This window comes from Odocoileus virginianus, chromosome 31 (assembly GCF_023699985.2).
Source record: "Odocoileus virginianus isolate 20LAN1187 ecotype Illinois chromosome 31, Ovbor_1.2, whole genome shotgun sequence".
Classification (NCBI taxonomy): Eukaryota; Metazoa; Chordata; class Mammalia; order Artiodactyla; family Cervidae; genus Odocoileus; species Odocoileus virginianus.
In genome coordinates, this window is record NC_069704.1 from 2534243 (window position 1) to 2554090 (window position 19848).

The following is a 19848-nucleotide window of genomic DNA, read 5'->3' on the forward strand; positions in this document are numbered from 1 at the left end:
ATGGGTGGGGGCGGGGGCGCCACGGGGTCTGGGTTGAGTCAGGAGGTCAAAACCGGTTCCCATACGTTCCGGGGGAGTTTTAAAAATGTTAGTGACTGGGCCTCACTACCGTAAATGCTGCGCCCTGGGCACTGGGAATTTTCAGACCTTCCCAGGGAATTCTAAAGTGCAGCCGTGTTTGAGAACCATGGCGGCGGGTATGATGGGTATTTTAGTGGTGTGGGCCGGAGGGGGGATTATATGTCACTTCAAGATCACTGGCTTCCCGGGGACAGACAGGGCCCCTGTGCAGAACAGAAGCTGGGTTCGTGTTTCAGGATGTGATGGACACCCGCTCAGTGGAAGGCCTGGCTCCTCTTACCCCTCTGCCTGTCGCAGAGAATCCGGCTGCGGTTGAAGGGTCAGACCCCTCCAAGCAGGAAGGGGCACCTTGGCTTAAGGGGTCCAGCCTCCTTGTCAGGACTGTCTCGCCTTTAGCCCCTAACAGCCAACCACAATTGACGGTGGCATCTGAACTCCCCCTTCCTGTCGGGTAGAACGTCTGAGCCCTGATCACAGAGCCCCCTGGAGCCTGCTCCCCACACCAGGCGCTTCTCCTTTCAGCTCTCGCCAGGAGCTACATGTGTCTCTTGTTTCTTTCTCTGGCTCCTGCTCAGAGTGAGCTCAGGCTTTCCCAGTGGCTCAGTGGTAAAGAATCCACCTTCAGGAGAGGTGGGTTCGATCCCTGGGTGGGGAAGATCCGCTGGAGAAGGGAATGGCTCCCCACTCCAGTATTCTGGCCCAGAAAATCCCGTGGACCGAGGAGCCTGGCTGACTGTCGTCCATGGGGTTGCAAAAGAGTCGGACACGACTGAGGAACTAAATAAAAGCCACAGCAGTGTGAGCTCCGGGTCAGAGGGACCGCCGGGGTCAGACCCGGGCCTGACCTCCCCCCACGCTGCCCGCAGGTCACGTTCATGCTGCTGGACCAGAACAACCGTGAGCACGCTATCGACGCCTTCCGGCCCGACCTGAACTCAGCTTCCTTCCAGCGGCCCCAGAGTGAAACCAACGTGGCCAGCGGCTGCCCACTCTTCTTCCCCCTCAACAAGCTGCAGTCGCCCAAGCACGCCTACGTGAAGGACGACACCATGTTCCTCAAGTGCATCGTGGAGACGAACACTTAGGGCTGGCGGGGCCCAGCCATCCGTGCCCGGGTCCTCGGGGAGACCAGCTCGGAAGGGGGGTCAGCACGATGACCGCAGTCCCAGCTCCTTGTGCCCGAGACCCCAGGGCACGATGATGGGCCGGGGCTGGCATCCCCTGAGCCTGGCTGACAGATTGGCCGTCACCTTAGCGGCGGGACCTTGGAGCAGACCCACAGAGGCAGAAGGTGCAGACGGAGGTGGTGCAGGGCTGGTCCCCCAGCACTCACCACGCAAAACTGGAGGCCGGGGAGCCACCCCAGCCCCGAACGTGGGGTGGACTCTGGCCCAGAGAGAGAGGGTGTGGGGGCCCGGCTGGGGCGTGGATGCTGAGCTGGAGATGCGGGACCTCAGCCAAGGGCTCCGGGGATGGGGAGGCCTCTGCAGGTCACCATGGAGACCGTGCTTGCTGTCTTCCTGCTCGGGGGTCAGAACCGCAGCCAGGGGTGGAAGGGACGGAGCCCAGTGCAATTCAGTCTGTCCCGGCCTGGACTGAGCTCCCCGGCACTGGAGGTGAACAAGCAACTGCAGAGGGCTATGCTTTGGGGAGGGCATCAAACTGGGGGTGGATTTGAAGACCTTCGCGGTTCCTTCCAAGCCCAGAGCATCTCTAATGCTCAGCCTCCAGGCCAGCTGAGGCCAAGGGCTGCAGCGTTCGGGAGCCCCGTGCCTTCCAGCGTCCTGACTCACCTTCAGCACCTTGAGGTGGGCAAGCTGGCCTGCATGGCTCTGTCCCCACTGGGCCTGGCAGCTGGCTTCCCCTCTATGCAGAGCCACACACAGGCCCTGTGTCCTGCGCCTCCCCCAGCCAAAGGCCCCTCCGCCTCCTCCCGGGGAAACCAGGTCTCTGAGCTCCCAGGAGCAGCCTCAAGGAGCGTGGAGAAGGATAGGGACCCACACTCCCCGTGCTGCCTGCCCGGGGCCCCCCTCAGCCATGTTCAGAACCCCAGGTCACCGCTGAACCAAAGTAACCACATCTCTATTTGACGGGTCAGGACCTCTGAGCCACCCACAGACGCTGTCCTTTTGTGTGTATAAAGCCAGAGAAAGAACTGTTCTTTAATCTCTTTTGCAGTTTTCATGAAGGGTTGTGGGAGCTGGTGGTGACTTTCGAGGTCTGGGTGGACCGGCCAGTTTTGCAGGCAGCACCCAAGGTTCTGCTGCTTGGTCTTCTGTCTGTAACGGGGGAACCGCCCTTCCTGCCTCACTCACCGAGTTCACTGACCTCAGAGGAGGTGCTACACAGGAGAGGCTGGCAAGAAGCGGGGGCACCGCCGCCCGCCTGGCCAGGCCAGGGCTCACTTGTCTTCCCACCTTGGAGGTCGCTACACGACCTGCTGCAGGACCCTGGCCCATCTTCCCAGATCCCCGAGGCTTCGCGTTGCCACGCAGAGCTCCAAGGCAGCCCGCCTCACCTCTCCCCTCCAGCCTTCCCTGCAGCTTACTCTCCTGCTGAGGCTCTGAGTCACTCCTCAGACCCTCAGTGTTCTCATCTGTGAAATGGGTTAGCAGCCCCGCCTGTCGTCTCCAGCCTGGCGTTTCTGAGGCTGGCCGTCCCACCGGAGGTGAGTGGGCAGCACGGCCCAGTGGGCTGAGTGTGTCAGAACACCAAGACCCCAGCCCCCAGGGCAGATCTGGTATCCCATCTTGCCTCAGCCTCTTCACTTACAGACACAAAAGCACCCTGCCTGGCCCTGACCCGCCCACAGGGTTTCCACAAGGCTGAAATATGATGCCAGAGCTCTAGTGCCTCGCAGGCTAGCGGCATCTCGCCAGACACGACAGGCCACCAACACGTCAGGACTTCTTTTTCTCGTCCCCGCCGCTGACAACCTGTCATGAGGCTGACCTGCTTCCTTGACGTGTGTGGAAACAGGAGATGAGTAATGGGAACACTTGTCTCAAAGCTGATGTCCTGGCGAAGGAATAACCACCCCTACTCGCTGAGCTAATAAGGGCTTTGTGGGACAAGCACTCCTAGAGACAACTGTCACTCTGTACCTTTCACCACTTGTGTCTGATGAGAGGAGACACACACTCCCTTCAAACAGTGTGAGCCGCAGCCATTCTTTCGGCTGAGCTTTATTGAGACCTACTGTGCTGGACCCTGGTGGGTGGGGAAAGGTAAGGGATGCACTTTATCCTCAAGGAACTCTTAGCTCTGGGCAAAACAGGTCCATAAGTAGATCAATAAGAGAAGCTCAGAGAAAGCTTGGGACGTTCAGACCCATTGGTTGAAGCAGGGAGGGCTTCCTGGAAGAGGTGGCATGTAAACTCAGCCTTTAAATATTTTGAGATGCAGAGGATAGGGATGTGGGGAAGAGCAAATGCCCAGAGATGGGATGCTGTCTTGCTTTCAGGTAATGTCTGGAAGGCAGAACCACAGAGGGAAAGTCAGGAAGGTAGGATGGGCTGGAGTGCAGAAGGCATCCAAGGTGGTCCCAGCTGCCTGAAAATATCAGCGCTGGGTGGGAGGGTCTCGAGTCGCCTGCGTGTGACCCTTCAGGCTGTTGATGGCAGGATGAGACGGTGATTTTAAACCTTTACTAATTTATCTTCCACCAAAGCCCTACATTAAATGCACCAAACACCTGAGGTGCTACCATTTACCGGTGGTCCAGGGGGAGGGGAGGCAAGATGCAGGCGGATCCATTCTTTCATTGGCTCCTCATAAACCCCTGTGAGGCAGGCAGAGTTGAATATCCTTTTAGAAACTGGGAAACTGAGGCCGGAGACACCAGGTGGCCTCCCTAAGGTCGGGTGGGAGCAAGGGAGGCAGTGGAATTAGCAAGAAGGAGTGTTTTCCTTCTTCTAGACTGATGAGGAATTTCCGTCTCTTTTGTGTCTTCGGCCAAGATGAGGTCACATCTTCACAGGGAGCCTTGGGAGGTGATGGGTCCCTCTGCTCCCAGCCTGTGGGAACCACCCTGTCACCCCCACAGTGCCCATGAGGAGGGGCGTGTGAGCACAACCGAGGGGACTTCACTCACGGGCGGCTCACAGGCCACCTCGGTGGTGTCTGCAGGGGATCTCGGACCACCCCGAGCCATAGGGACAGCTATTATCTCTGCCCTTAATTGTCCATTTCTAATGGTAAGAGACATGTACTCTAGTAGAAACACTGGATAACTACAAAAGTGATGCACAAAAGAAAGTAAAAAAAAAAATCCGCCGTGAGCCCAGTGTCCAGAGAGCACTACTGGGAACATTTTAGTAAATGTTCTTTGTCGTTTTGAAACGGTACGTACAGACACAGAGAGAGAGAGAGACTTATAAAAAGTGCATTTAAATCATATTAACTACAGCTTTACTCTCATTTTTTCACTTTTCACCCCCTTATCACACCCATCCGTTGGCTCCTGTTTGTAGGCAAAGACACAGAAGCTAAGAAGAGGGAAGTGATGTGTTGAAGCCCCATCCAGGTCAGCGGTGGGGTCAGGATTCACTCTTCCGGTGTGAGTCACACTCAGATGGAGAAACTCAGGCCCCAAGAGGAGGAGGTCACGCAAGGTCATGTGACCGTGGGGCTCCTGGACCCTCCTCTGCCCACCCAGGGAAGTCTCAGGAGGGGATCTGCCCTCTGGGTCTGGAGGGCTGGTGTGTCCAGGAGCCAGAGGGTGGGATGCTGGGCCCACCCGGGCAGCAGGAGAGAGAGACGTCCTCTGCCTTCCAGCATCTGTACCCCAGGAGAGCAGACAGGCCCCGCGCTGCCCCTCACTGGCCCCCGCTCCCTACTGACCTCCAGAGCCGAGACCTGCTGAGCCTCAGTTTCCTCTTCTGCATGGAGGTGAAAATCCTAGCCTTGTAGGGTTGCTCTGAGAGTGCCGGGGTCCAGGAAACCATTCACTTCATATCCTGTGGGGTCCCAGTCTAGTAATAACAGGAACAAGAATCCCAGACAGTGATGGAGTGCCTGGCCGACTGATAGACCCCGAGCTGAGCACTCACAGGCGTCATTTCATGAAACTTGCGTCAAAAACCCCACGAGGAGGTGGCATTATGATCATGCCTCTTCTATAGAGGAGGAAATCCAGGCTCTGGGGGGTAAAAATCACTCCCCCAAGGTCACACAAGGACCGGAAGCCAGGACTTAGACCAAAATGCTAGATTCAGACCCTTAATCCCCTGATGCCATCAGCATAATATTGTGGAAACAGTACAGAAAGATGAGATGGCCTTTCATTCTGCACAGATTGAGGCTCATTTTTAAACAACCGTGAAATGATGAGAATGCTCGTTCACTGAGCACCTCCTTCACTTGCTTTACTTGCGAGCACCACCCTCGTGTTGATAACTGGCTGGGAGGAAGGCAAGCTTTCCTCCCTTTATAGATGAAGATATGAGCTGAGAGAGGTCAGGCAGTTTCCCCAAGGTCACACAGCTAACAGGCAGACCTCTGTTTTACCCATGACTGACAGTCAGAGGTTTTATCCGTGACGGGGTCCTCTCCGATGCCTTGGGAGCAAGAGAAGGTCAAATGGATGTGATGTCCCTTCTGGACCGACTGTCAGCCCTTCTCCTCCGGGGGAGATGCCCCTGCCTGCCGCGCCCAGCCTGGTGGGACCCCTTTGGGTGGGATTGACACAGGCCACGGGGATGAAGGATGAAGTTGGGGGAGCCACTGGTGGGCCAGCGAGCCGTTGCCAGCAGCTGGATCTCCTTTGCTGCCTCGGCGTCCGGGGCTTGTGTGTTCATTTTGACCAAAGCGCATTTAGGTGGCACAGAGTCAGGGGACCCTTCCAGAGGGGCCGGGGTGTTACAGTCATCTGGGGTGATGACCGCTCTTCCTTTTCTGGTCCTTTCCTCAAACGCTACCCACCTCAAGGCGTTTTCCTCCTTAGAAAACCTGGGGGTGTCTGGTGCTAAAGTCACCATCACCACCCCAGCTGATCCTGGTAAGACCGGGAGGTCAGGGTCACCCAGCGGGTCAGGGGCTCAGCTGTGGTGGCCTGTGACTCCTCCCTGGCGGGAGGAGGTCAGCGGAGCCATCATCCCTCCCTGTCCATCGTGCTCTCCCTCCTGCCGGTTTCTGGGCAGCCAGATCCGTTCTTTTGGCAGTAGGGCCCGGCTACCTTTGTGCAGATGAAAGGAAGGCGCTCAGAGAAGAGAGATTCCCTGGGGGCAGCCCCAGCCCAGCCCCAGCGTCTTCTGCCACACACACCCCCACTTCTGCTGCACCCGCTAACGTGTTGATGTCAATATGCAGAGTCTCGTTTTGGGGACAGCCGGCTTCTGTCCCTCACGAGCCCCATCGGTGCAGGAAGCCGGGACCAGCGTTGGAGGGGAATCCACGTGGGACATGGGTGTCTGGGACTGGGCCGGGTGAGAAAAGCTGGTCTCTGCTGCTGCTGTGCCCCCTGGAGGGTGGCCTGCCCCGTGGACATCTCCTGGGGCCGGTGTGGGGGGTCTGAGGACACTCCCAACCCCCTAGACCGTCGAGTGCCCGGTGTCCCACCTGCCAGGGACTCCATACTCTGGCTGTGGGACCTTGGGCCAGTCACCTGCCGCCTCTGAGCTCACGTTCCCGTCCGCACAGTGGATGGGCGGGTGCGGAAAGATACAAGGCTGACCGTGTGGGATCCTGGGACAAAGAGACCGAGGAGGTCCTCCTCCCCCGGCGCAGGAGAAGCATGCACATGCCCAGGTCAGGGCGTGCAGGTCACTTCAGACCGCACCCCCAGCCTCACACCTGCATGTGTTCGGTCAGGAGCAGCTGTTGGAGTCCAGCAGTCCAGTTCAAGTCCTGGCTCTGTGACGTAGTAGCTGTGTGTCCTTGGGCAAGTCATTTAACTTCTCTGTGCCTCCATCCCCCCAAGGGTAAAAAGGAGGTAAGAAATTCCTACCTCGTGGGGGTGTGGTGGGGATGGACGGAGCCCCGAGTGTGAGCAGGACCTAGCATGCCTGCTATAGCCACCGCAAGGTCCTGACCCACGGGCCCCAGGAGTCAAGGCTGCTATCTCTGCTCCCACCAGCCCTGGCCGTCTCCGGATCACTGACGGACCTGGGGCCAGCCCCTTCCCCTCGTGGGGCCTGGGTGACCCCGCCTAGAAAATGATGCTCGGACTGTAAGAGGGCGGGAGCCACAGTGTCTTCACTCTGGGTCACAAGACGCAGAGCAGAGCTGGCACTTAGACAACGGTGAGCAGACCTTCCGCCGGGGGCTGTTTGTGCGAAGTCCGGGGTCTCCAGCACTCCAGGGGAGCGGGGACCGTTCATCCGCTACTCCCTCCGGCGTGGAACTTCGCTAACCAGCGAGATGGGTTGCTGAGATCTGGGGAGGTCTGTTCTCAGCTGCAGCAAGTGTTTTCTTTTTCTTTCTTTATTTTTGAATGAAACAAAGATGAATATTCTTAATGATGAAAGGTACAATTCACAAAGAAAATAGACATCATAAACCATTAGACACCTAACAATAAAGAAACAAAGATACATGAAGAAAAATCAGAAAAAATAAAAGGGAAAAGAAAAAAATACACACATATATATAATCATAGTGAGACATATTAACATTTCTCTGATAATTTAAATATAACACATTTATAACTATAGTAACATATTAATCTTATATTCTACACAAATATATTTAAAATTGTGTGGCTCATACATTGTTATTAGATTTCCATAGGACAATTAGAAAAACTGGCAGAAAGATAAACGTCACTAAATTTCAAAAAGCAGAATTCTCATTTTGTGTGATTCAGTTGTGCATATACACATATATTATTTTTGAAATTATTTTCCAATACAGGTCATTACAAGATACTGACCGTAGTTCCCTGTGCTATGCAGTAAACCTTTGTTGCTTGTTGCATATCTATTTTCATAAATTAGAAATCTAGCATTCTATTCATTAGTCAGGCTTTTTCAGACCTCACCACTGACGCCGACACCCACTCCTCCTGACGCAGACCCCTCCTGGCGGCTCTGCAGGACAGCCCTGCCCACAGCCCCCCGCCCCCGGCTCAGGTTGGAGCCGGAAGGCTGGTGGGAGGAAAGAGCGGAGAGGAGCCCCCCGCATCCCTGCTTCACTCTGCCTCTCTCTGCCGGGCCCCTGCCATCCCACCAGCCCTGCCCACCTGTGCAGCTGGGAGCTGGAAGCGGGAGTAGATTGTCTTTCGGCTCCTGTGAAGACAGTGAAGGGAACCCCAGAATCCTCGGCTCAGGGGGCTGTGGGCATCTCTGGCCCCTCCCACCCTCTGTGCAAGTGGACACAGGGGGGCCAAGAACGAGCAAAGGCTGCTCGGCCGGCAAGGGAGGGGGCTCCTCCATCCAGCCTGGGAGGGGGCTCCTCCATCCAGCCTGGGAGGGGGCTCCTCCATCCCGGCCTGGGAGGGGGCTCCTCCATCCAGCCTGGGAGGGGGCTCCTCCATCCAGGCCTGGGAGCGGGGATCCTCCATCCAGGCCTGGGAGGGGGCTCCTCCATCCAGCCTGGGAGGGGGCTCCTCCATCCCGGCCTGGGAGGGGGCTCCTCCATCCAGCCTGGGAGGGGGCTCCTCCATCCAGCCTGGGAGGGGGCTCCTCCATCCAGCCTGGGAGGGGGCTCCTCCATCCAGCCTGGGAGGGGGCTCCTCCATCCAGCCTGGGAGGGGGCTCCTCCATCCCGGCCTGGGAGGGGGCTCCTCCATCCAGCCTGGGAGGGGGCTCCTCCATCCAGGCCTGGGAGCGAGGCTCCTCCATCCAGCCTGGGAGGGGGCTCCTCCATCCAGCCTGGGAGGGGGCTCCTCCATCCCGGCCTGGGAGGGGGCTCCTCCATCCAGGCCTGGGAGCGGGGATCCTCCATCCAGCCCGGGAGGGGGCTCCTCCATCCAGCCTGGGAGCGGGGCTCCTCCATCCAGCCTGGGAGGGGGCTCCTCCATCCCGGCCTGGGAGGGGGCTCCTCCATCCAGCCTGGGAGCGGGGCTCCTCCATCCCGGCCTGGGAGGGGGCTCCTCCATCCCGGCCTGGGAGCGGGGCTCCTCCATCCCGGCCTGGGAGCGGGGCTCCTCCATCCCGGCCCGGGAGGGGGCTCCTCCATCCCGGCCCGGGAGGGGGCTCCTCCATCCCGGCCCGGGAGGGGGCTCCTCCATCCCGGCCTGGGAGGGGGCTCCTCCATCCAGCCTGGGAGGGGGCTCCTCCATCCAGCCTGGGAGCGGGGATCCTCCATCCAGCCTGGGAGCGGGAATCCTCCATCCCGGCCTGGGAGAGGGGATCCTCCATCCCGGCCTGGGAGGAGGCTCCTCCATCCAGGCCTGGGACGGGGCTCACCCGGCCCCCTGCCCCAACCAGCGCACAGCACCCCCCTCCCCGCCCCGGGAGGAGCAGAGCTTAGGGAGGGCCATGCCCGCAGGCGGTCACTTTTCGGGAGAGGGCTGTGGGACCTTGTCAGCCAGCGGAAGGCCTGCCTCCTGGTTCTCTGAGGCTGGCTTCTAGAAGTGGGAACCGGGACAGACAAGCAGGACTGACGCCCTCCGAGGTGCCCAGAGCCTTGCAGGCCGGGTAGGTAGGGGAAGCAGCCAGCCCAGCCCTGGAGGGAGACCATAACGCCCTGTGCCCAGGTGGCATCGTGACCTTCCTTTCCACAACCCTCTAGCTGCTCCCCGAGCATTTCACACCCGAGAGTGCCCTTCATCTTTACAAAGCCTGAAAACATGTTGTTACTATTTGCATTTTATAGTTGAGGAAACTCAGACGGGGGGTAGGCAGAGAACAGTGTCCCACGGGATCCCCTCCCTGGCTCAGCTGCCAACCCATGGGGCGCTCTGGCAAGCCTCCCCTCCACTCTGGGCCTCAGTTTTCCCATCTGCAAAATGAGACAGCTGAACCCAATGGCCTCTGAGGACCCTCCTAGTATTCATTCTCCCACCACAGGGCAACAACCCCCAACAACCTGTCAATTGAACGGCCCCCCTCACCTTTTACAGTTAAACAAGCACCTATGTCCCTCCCAGCTTGTTGCACTTTCCCAAGCACAGGTTATTATCAACCCCATTTTACATACAAGGAAAGTACACGCAACCAGGGACAGGAGGAGACTTCCTGAGATACCAGCAGGAGTTAGTGGCTAAAATGGAGCATGAAGCTAAGAGATCTAACTAGATTTCCCCCCGGCTTCCCTAGAACTGTGCTGCCTAGCCTGGCAGCCACTGACACACGTGGCTGTAAAGTGTGTGTGGCTGGCTGAATAACGCCCTCCAAAGGTGCCCACATCCTAATCCTCGGATCTGTGAGTATACCACTTTACATGGCAAAAGGGACTTTGCAGGTGTGATTAAGGATCTTGAGCTGAAATAGGGAAGGTTATCCCAGATTTTTGAGTGGGCTCAGTATCATCCCAAGGGTCCTCATGAGAAAGAGTTGAGAGGTTTAGAGTCAGAGAAGGCAAAGAGACAACTAAAGCAAAGAGAAAGATGTGACAACAGAAGCAGAGTTTGGATTATGCACTTTGAAGATGGAGGAAGGGGTGGATGGATGGGTGGGTGGATGGATGGATGGATAGATGGATGGATGGATGGATAGATGGGTGGATGGGTGTGTGGGTGGATGGATGGATAGATGGATGGATGGATGGATGGATGGATGAGTGGATAGATGGGTGGATGTGGATGGATGGGTGGATGGATGGATGGATAGATGGGTGGATGGGTGTGTGGGTGGATGGATGGATAGATGGATAGATGAGTGGATGGATGGATAGATGGATGGATGGATGGATGGATGGATGAGTGGATGGATGGGTGGATGTGGATGGATGGGTGGATGGATGGATGGATAGATGGGTGGATGGGTGTGTGGGTGGATGGATGGATAGATGGATAGATGAGTGGATGGATGGATAGATGGATGAGTGGGTGGGTGGATGGATGGGTGGATGGATGAATGAGTAGGTGGATGGATGGATGGGTGGGTGGATGGACAGATGGGTGGGTGGAAGGATGGATGGATGGGTGAGTGGAAGGAAGGAAGAATGGGTGGGTGGGTAGATGGATAGATGGATGGGTGAATGGGTGGGTGGATGGGTGAATGGGTGGATGGGTGAATGGGTGAATGGATGGACAGATGGGTGGGTGGAAGGATGGATGGATGGGTGGGTGGAAGGAAGGAAGAATGGGTGGGTGGGTAGATGGACGAATGGGTGGGTGAATAGATAATGGATGGGTGGGTGGGTGGATGGATGGGTGGGTGGATGGATGGGTGGGTGGGTGGATGGATGGATGGATGGCTGGATGGATGGATGGATGGGTGGGTGGATGGATGGATGCATGGGTGGATGGATGAATGGGTGGATGGATGGATGGATGGGTGGGTGGGTGGATGGATGGATGGATGGATGGATGGATGGATGGATGGATGGATGGGTGGGTGGATGGATGGATGGGTGAGTGGATGGATGAATGGGTGGATGGATGGATGGATGGGTGGGTGGGTGGAAGGATGGACGGATGGGTGGGTGGAAGGAAGGAAAAATGGGTGAGTGGGTAGATGGATAGATGGATGGGTGAATGGGTGGGTGGATGGGTGAATGGATGGATGGATGGATGAAAGGTGGTCTGGAGAAGAAAAGGAACCAATTCTCCCCTGGAGTCTTAGGAAGAAATACAGCCCTTGACAACATCTTAACTTTAGTCCCACGAGACTCATTTCCAAACTTTTCTAACCTCCTGAACTATAAGATAATGACTTTGTGCTGTTTCAAAGCATTAAGTGTTAATGTGTTACAACAGCAGTTGAAAACTAATATAGCACTTGACATATGACAACTCCAAATTGAGACGAGACATGAGTCTAAAATACACACCATATTTCAAAGACTTGGGATGATAAATACGATTTCATTGATTCCCTTAATATTTTTTATGTTGATGACATGTGGAAACGATCAACATTTCATTAGATTAAGTAAAATTTATTAAAATTAATTTTTCCTGTTCTTTGTTCAGTGTGGATATTAAGACATTATACGTGCAGCTCACATGATACTGAACATCCCTAGAAGACTCTTTGCATTGCCCTGGTGAAGGGGCAGGTCCTACTCCCCTCTTGCAGCTGGGGATGGGGCCTCACGCTGGCTAAGGGAATCATGCCCACCCACACACACGCACACTGCAGATTGAGGACCTTGGTGGTGAGCGAGAGTCCTGGCCTCCCTCCCCTCTCCCATCTGCCTGGGCTGAGCCCGGCCTCTGGGCCAGCCCGTGTCCCTGCTTCCCTGCTAGACGTGACTTCTATTTTTAGCAGCTGTACTAGCTGCCTCTGCACAGCTGGCTCCAAGGCCTGCTGGGTGGGGGCCAGCCCCAGGCCTGCCCTCTCCCCGCCAACTGGGGGTCTCAGGAGAAACCGACTCCCTGGCGCAGGGGCCTCGCAGAGCGCAGAAGCCAGCCTTGCAACATCTCTGGCACAAAAATCCTATCTTCCTCTGCGTGTTTTCTGTGATGAGGCTGGGCTCAGCGGTCTCCTCGGGCTGGGAGAGGTCAGGGCAAGTCTGAGTGTTCCTCCCCAAGGCCAGAGCTGCCCAGGGAGGCGGGCAGTCACCAGCTCTCAGGGGGCCTTTCTCTGGAGTGTTTTCTACCTTGGAAAGTATTTTAAGCCAAGGAAAAGGAGAGGGAGGGAAGAAGGGAGGAAGCTGGATGAAGCTTAGCTCCAGGGTGTGCAGTTGACCTGCCCTGACGCAGCTGGTCCTGAGAGTGAAAGGCCCAGCAGCCAGGGAAAGGCAGCAGGCTGGAAACTGTGGCTGGAGCTCGGACCCCGGCCCCCAGACCAGCCGGGCTCCCGTCTGCCTGTCTGCCCAGCGCCCCACTGCACCATCGGCCGCAGGGGGCGTCAGAGGGCGGTGGGCGTAAGTGCCCAGCGCTGGGTCAGGCGCCCGGAGCCCTCCTCGGTAAACACTTGCTACGGTTTCTACTTCCCCAGGCCTCAGTATCCAAACATCCCACAGCTGGTGAGGTCACTGCTCATCATCACCATTCAACAAATGAAGAGACCAAGGCTGAGGCAGGTGAGGTCAGTCTTCAAAGTCACGGCTGCTGAGAGGCAGAACTAGGAAGCTCTTGGTAACAGCCTTAGCAAGGTATAATTAAGATACCACTCATATAGCCTACAGGAGAAGGCGATGGCAACCCACTCCAGCGTTCTTGCCTGGAGAACCCCAGGGACAGGGGAGCCTGGAGGGCTGTGGTCTGTGGGGTCGCAGAGTCAGATAAGGACCGGAGAGACTTGGCAGCAGCAGCGGCATATAGCCTACAGTTCACCCATTTAAGCGTGCAATTCAATGGCATTTATGTATCTTTTTTCTGTTTCTTTGGTTGAACCCTGACTGATACAGTTACACTCTAGAAGACTTGTTTTTAGTTTTAAATAATGTTCTATTCTCTAAACATAAATTTGTTTTTAAATGGACAAAATACACGATTCTTTAAAATAATATAAAGGTAGGGTGCATTTTATGAGAAGTAAGTTATACTTCAATAAAGCCATTTAAAATAATAATATAAATGTGATAGCTGCTCATTATTTTTCTTCATTTTTTTTCCTCACTATTTTTAAATGGGAGAGACAAATAGAGAAAAGTGTCTCACTACTCAGAGGTAAATACTATTAACTTAATGGTGCATTTCTTGCCAGATACAGATAGATAAATATATACCAAATACACATGCACACACATCCACTCACAATCTTCAAATTGGTAACTGTGGAAAATTCTGAAAGAGATGGGAATACCAGACCACCTGACCTGCCTCTTGAGAAACCTGTATGCAGTTCAGGAAGCAACAGATAGAACTGGACATGGAACAACAGACTGGTTCCAAATAGGAAAAGGAGTACATCAAGGCTGTATATTGTCACCCTGCTTATTTAACTTATATGCAGAGTACATCATGAGAAACACTGGGCTGGAAGAAGCACAAGCTGGAATCAAGTTTGCCGGGAGAAATATCAATAACCTCAGATATGCAGATGACACCACCCTTATAGCAGAAAGTGAAGAAGAACTAAAGAGCCTCTTGATGAAATTGAGAGAGGAGAGTGAAAAAGTTGGTTGAAAGCTCAACATTCAGAAAACTAAGATCATGTCATCTGGTCTCATCACTTCATGGGAAATAGATGGGGAAACAGTGGAAACAATGGCTGACTTTATTTTTCTGGGCTCCAAAATCACTGCAGATGGTGACTGCAGCCATGAAATTAAGACACTTACTCCTGGGAAAGTTTTGACCAACCTAGACACCATATTAAAAAGCAGAGACATTACTTTGCCAACAAAGGTCCATCTAGTAAAGGCTATGGTTTTTCCAGTGGTCATGTATGGATGTGAGAGTTGGACTATAAAGAAAGCTGAGCGCCAAAGAATTGATGCTTTTGAACTGTGGTGTTGGAGTAGACTTTTGAGAGTCCCTTGGACTGCAAGGAGATCCAACCAGTCCACCCTAAAGGAAATCACTCCTGGGTGTTCATTGGAAGGACTGATGCTGAAGCTCAAACTCCGATACTTGGGCCACCTGATGAGAAGAGCTGACTCATTTGAAAAGACCCTGATGCTGGGAAAGATTGAAGGAAGGAGAAGAAGGGGACGACAGAGGATGAGATGGTTGGATGGTATCACCAACTCAGTGGACATGAGTTTGGGTAAACTCTACAAGTTGGTGATGGACAGGGAGGCCTGGCGTGCTGCAGTTCTTGTGGTCACAAAGAGTTGGACACGACTGAGTGGCTGAACTGAACTGAGAGTGAAAGTCGCTCAGTCGTGTGCGACCCCATAGACTATACAGTCCATGGAATTCTCCAGGCAAGAATACTGGAGTAGGTAGCCTTTCCCTTCTCAGGGGATCTTCCCAACCCAGGGATCAAACCCAGGTCTCCTGCATTGTAGGCAGATTCTTTACCAATTGAACTATCAGGGAAGCAGCCATCCCCTAAGTGTCAGATAATTCAGCTTTTCCCCACTGCGATTAACAGTCTTGACAACACATTAGTGATACCTCTGATTATAACCAGATGCTTTGAAGTGCTATACCTGGATCAAAGATGTGAACACTTTCAGGGTTCTAGATATACACTGAAAATTGTTTTCCAGAAATGATATACTAATTTAAATTTTCCCAGGTAGTATGTTGTATTGAGGTGTATATATATCTCATCCAAGTGTTGCTATATGTGTTAATTTACTAGATGCGAAATGACATTTTAAATTTAACACAATTGCCTTTGTATCTGGGGAGGATAAACCTGTTTCATATGGTCAGTAACTATCTACATTTCATGTGAATTGTCTACACATGCCTTGTTTCCAAATTTCTATGTACTTGTTAGTATTTTTCTTACTAACTTATCACAAACATGGTAATAACTGTCATACTTATTGAATTTTTCTCACTTTGCTATTTGCTTTTCTGATTTCTTTCATGATTTTTAATACACTAAAGATTTTAATTTTTTAAATAGAGTTGTATTTCTTATTGTTTAAAATGTTCCCATCCAAATAAGGTATATAGTTGGTTAACAGTGTCACACTACCTTCAATTCCTTTGTTTTGAAAGTGCATTATGGTTATGTAAGAGGTTATGATTAGGGAAAACTATGTGATGACATATGTAAGAATTCTGTACTATTTTTGCAACATTATGTGAGGCTTAATTTTTTTTTGGCTACCGCATGCAGCACATTCGATCTTAGTTCCCAGACCAGAAATGGAACCTTCACTCCTTGCAGTGGGAGTGCAGAGTCTTAACCACTGAGTCATCAGGAAAGGCCCTACGTGAGTCTTAAATTATTTCCAAACACAAAGTTAAAAATAATTAAGTTAAAAAAACGTTCATTTAGATTTCATTTAAGGCTTATGAACTCATATTTTAACTCTTTACTCCATCAGTAATTTATTTGATATTAAGTGAGAAGTGAGACTCTGACTTAATTCTTTCCCAGAATTAAGAAATTGGCTGACCAATTGTCTTAGCCTTGAGGTCGAATCATTCCTCCTTTACCTGGTGATTTGGGCACCCGCTTTGTTATACACTGAAGGCTGTAAATGATAAGGACTCTTTCTGGACCATTTTTGTTCTGATCCATTACCAGACCCATTGATAATGGATTCTGATGCATTATCTGTTCCTTATAGCCTTACCATGCTGTTTTGATTATTATAGCTTCAGAGTATATTTTAAAATGTGACATGATAGGTGTTAGTTTCCTTCACACATCAAAGTAACCCTTTTTTATTACTCGTATTTTTCAACATTTTAAAATTACTATTCTTCCAGTTGGAACAAACACAATAAAAAAATATTTCAGAGATTTTTATGGGAGTCTCACGAAACTTGCAAATTACCCTGAGGAAAGCTGGCATCTTTACAACGCCCAGTTTCCATCCAAGACCACAGCAGGAATGGAGCTCCGTTTATTTATTTATTTTTATTTTTTTCTCAGAGAAGATTTGTGGCTGTCTTCTTATCAGCTTTTCACATTTCTTGTTAAGGTTAGTTACTGATGTGTTATGACTGACAGTTTTTTTAAATTATGTTTTCCAATTGGTAATGTTGGTATGTAGATGGTATAGATATACAGGACAGTGGCTGTCTTTTATACCCAATCATCTTGCTTAATTCTCTTATTTATTCTAGTAGCTTTTTCAGTGAATTCTCTTGGTTTTCAAGATGGACAAAGATCCTCTTTAAATCAGCATAATTTGTCTCCTTTACAATGACAGTAACACACTATAGCCACATGGATCATTTGGGGGGTAAATATAAGAAAGTTACTGATTATCTTACTTCAGTTCCTTTATAAGGAAAAAAACAGAAATAATGCTAATATATAAAATAACTATCTATCTTGCTAAAGTGCTATGAGTTTTCAGTAAAATAAGATATTTACTCCAATTTCAGAGTCCTTAAGAAGTGGTAATCTTTTTCCTAAATCCTTGCTTCACATCTTACTGCAATGGCCAAAACTTTCAGATCAGTGTTGAATAATGGTATTGGGTTTTATTCACTATCAAGTTCCTAATTTTGACTGGTGAGCTTCCAGGGTTTTAACCAAAGAGCCTGTTAATCAAGCACTCATGCCTCTAAAGCTGTTACATAAATGCAACATGAAAACCACAGGCTCCTCTTCAAGCAACCTTAAATCTGAAAGCTCAAAACCTCTAACAAGTCTGTTATTTATACATCAATAAAGTTGAAACAAGAAAAAGATTTTTAAGGTTGCTGGAGGTTTCTGTGCCTTGTTTTCTTAGGGCGTTAGTTCCTTCCTTCAGGGGTCTTAGGATCTGAGTGAGGACAAACCCCAGGAGGTCAGAGGACCTTAAACCTTCAGAGGAGTTTCCCTCCCTCTGGAGGTGGGACAGAAAGGGCCCTGGACCTGTAATTCTTTCACTGGCTTGCGGATCCTGACCAGCTCCTTGCTGGGTGTGAGACCCCGGCAAGTCCCATCACCAGCTCTGAGCTCCACCATCCTCATGGGCAAAGCTGGGCGGCACAGTCCCCACCAGCGGGGTTATGAGGGGCAGCGGGGATGACACATGGAAAATCCAGACACACAGAAGAGTCCCCGAATCTTAGCTGAAGCTGAGTATGCTGGGGGATTGTGTGCTGGGCTCACTTAAGAGGAAGAATCCCGCAAGCCTTCTGCCACGAAGCTGTTTATTAGGTGTTCACTCACCAAATCCTCCCAGCGTCTATGTTCCTGGCACTGGGCTAGGCCCTGTGATCAGGGCTCCACATCCCGGCGCAGGGCGGAGGGGAGACAGACAGTACTTGAGCACAAATAAACGTGCCTTCCCGCAGGGCGGGGCTGGCAAGGGCCTAACGGGGGAGCAGCTGATTGCCAAGGGCCGCCCCGCCCGCGGTCCCCTGGGCGGGCCGGGCCGCCCGCACCCGCAACCATATGGAATGCATTGAGCGGCTGGAGCATTCCAAACGCGCGGTTCGGCTCTCCCAGGCGCCTTTTCCGGGACCTCACCAGGCCTTCTGCAGGCAGCCAGGGCCTCAGCGCCTGATAAGAGGGCCTCCCGCGTCTGCCTTCCAGGAGAGCGCTGCGAAGGCCAGCGGGGGAGGTGGAGCCGGCGGGTGGGCGGTGGGGGGGTGCTGTCCTTGATGCTCCATCTATTTTCCTCCACAGCCCCACCAGGGACTCGGGAGCGGCTGGAGAGAAGGGGCCGCTGGAACCACAAGCCCTGGGTTGCTTTGTTGTAGAAAGGTAATGTTGAACAACTGAGTCGACCCTACGAACTGTAGCCCGCCAGGCTCCTTGGTCCGTGGGAGTCCCAGGAATACTGGAGTGGGTTGCCATTCCTTCTCTAGGGGATCGTCCCGCCCCAGGGATCGAACCTGAGTCTCCCTCATTGGCAGGTAGATTCTTTACCATCTGAACCACCTGGGAAGCCCAGAAAAGTAATAGAAACATTTCAAATAAAAGCTTCAGGGTAGAGCACAGGGACCTCTATTCAATATCCTGTGATAAACTCTAATGGAAAAGAATATCCAGATTTTCCTTTCATCTTCTTTTTCATATTTCATATTTATATATATATGTCACTTTATATGTATGTAAGTGAGTCACTTTGCAGACATGTAACTGAGTTACTTTGCTGCCGAGCAGTAATTAACACAACACTTTAAATCAATTATACTTCAATTTTTAAAAAGGAAATAAAAACTCATAAAGTGGGCATGTAGGGTGTGGCCCCAAGCTTTCTGAGCAGGTCTCCCTTAACTTGGTCTCCCTTCCCATCCTCGACAGAGTCAGGACTCTAGGGGCCCGGGACTGATTCTGGGCCCTGTCACAGGAGAGCGTCCGCGCATCCTTGGCCCTCAGGACTTGGTCTGATGAATGACTGGGTGAGGGATGGCTGAGCACCGGCTATGTCTGGCCGTGAGTCCCGGGCTCATCTCATTTCCCTGACAGATGGCCCCTGCCTTCAGCATGGTGTCTGTTTACAGAGGAGACACTGAGGCTCAGAACTGGAATCCAGGCTCCACCCTCCCCTCCCCTCCAGAGGTCAGCAAGCTGCCATGCGTCCGGACCAGGTTGAAGGCTTGTTAAAACAGCGTGCCCGGGGACCTCCTGGCAGTCCAGAGGCTAGGACTCCATGCTTTCACTACCAGAGCTGAAGTTCGATCCCTGGTTGGGGAACTGAGGTCCCACAAGCCATTTAGCTGGGCCAAGAAAGGGAAAAGGAGTGCTGGTCCACCCAGATTTTTTTTTTTTTTTTTTTTTTGGCTCAGTATTTCTGGAGTGGGGCCAGAGAATTTACATGTGGCACATGTTCCCTGTTAATGCTGATGCCCTTGGTCCAGGACACACCTTGGGAACCCCGCCTACACTATGGCACCCCCTCTGGATAAAGGTTTAGTGATTAGGGAGACCTGACGTTCACCACTGGAAAGTGTGGTGGGCGGCCACCCCTATACCGATATTATTGAGTTCTGCTCTGTCCCGCCCTCGGGGGAATGCTCCCCAACACCGTGCTACACGCCGTCCTCTAAGCGGTCCTCCTGGACACTCGGGGACACAGCCTTTCTGAAGGGAGGGTGCACCCACCAAGCAATTGTGATTGTCGATGGTGAATTTTCTTCTGTAAGTGACCCCTGGGGGAGAGGACAGTCAGAGCCACAAAGAGCTGAAAGGCTTGGAGGAAACTGCCCAAGGCTTTCAAAAAAAAGGATATACAGGAGTGGGGCTGGGGAGTTGA

General features: G+C 52.5%; 1 protein-coding gene across 7 annotated transcripts in view; it reads left to right on the top strand.

Annotated features, from left to right (window-relative positions):
- Positions 1 to 2241, top strand: part of TRAF1 (TNF receptor associated factor 1) — a 31030-nt gene extending 28789 nt beyond the window's left edge. For all 7 annotated transcript variants that reach the window (XM_070459185.1, XM_070459184.1, XM_070459182.1 and 4 more), the window contains one exon: positions 948 to 2241. In XM_070459185.1, coding sequence (XP_070315286.1) covers positions 948 to 1166 — 219 coding nt within the window. In that variant the 3' untranslated portion in view covers positions 1167 to 2241. The remainder of the gene's footprint in view (positions 1 to 947) is intronic.
- The last annotated feature ends 17607 nt before the right edge of the window (positions 2242 to 19848 follow it).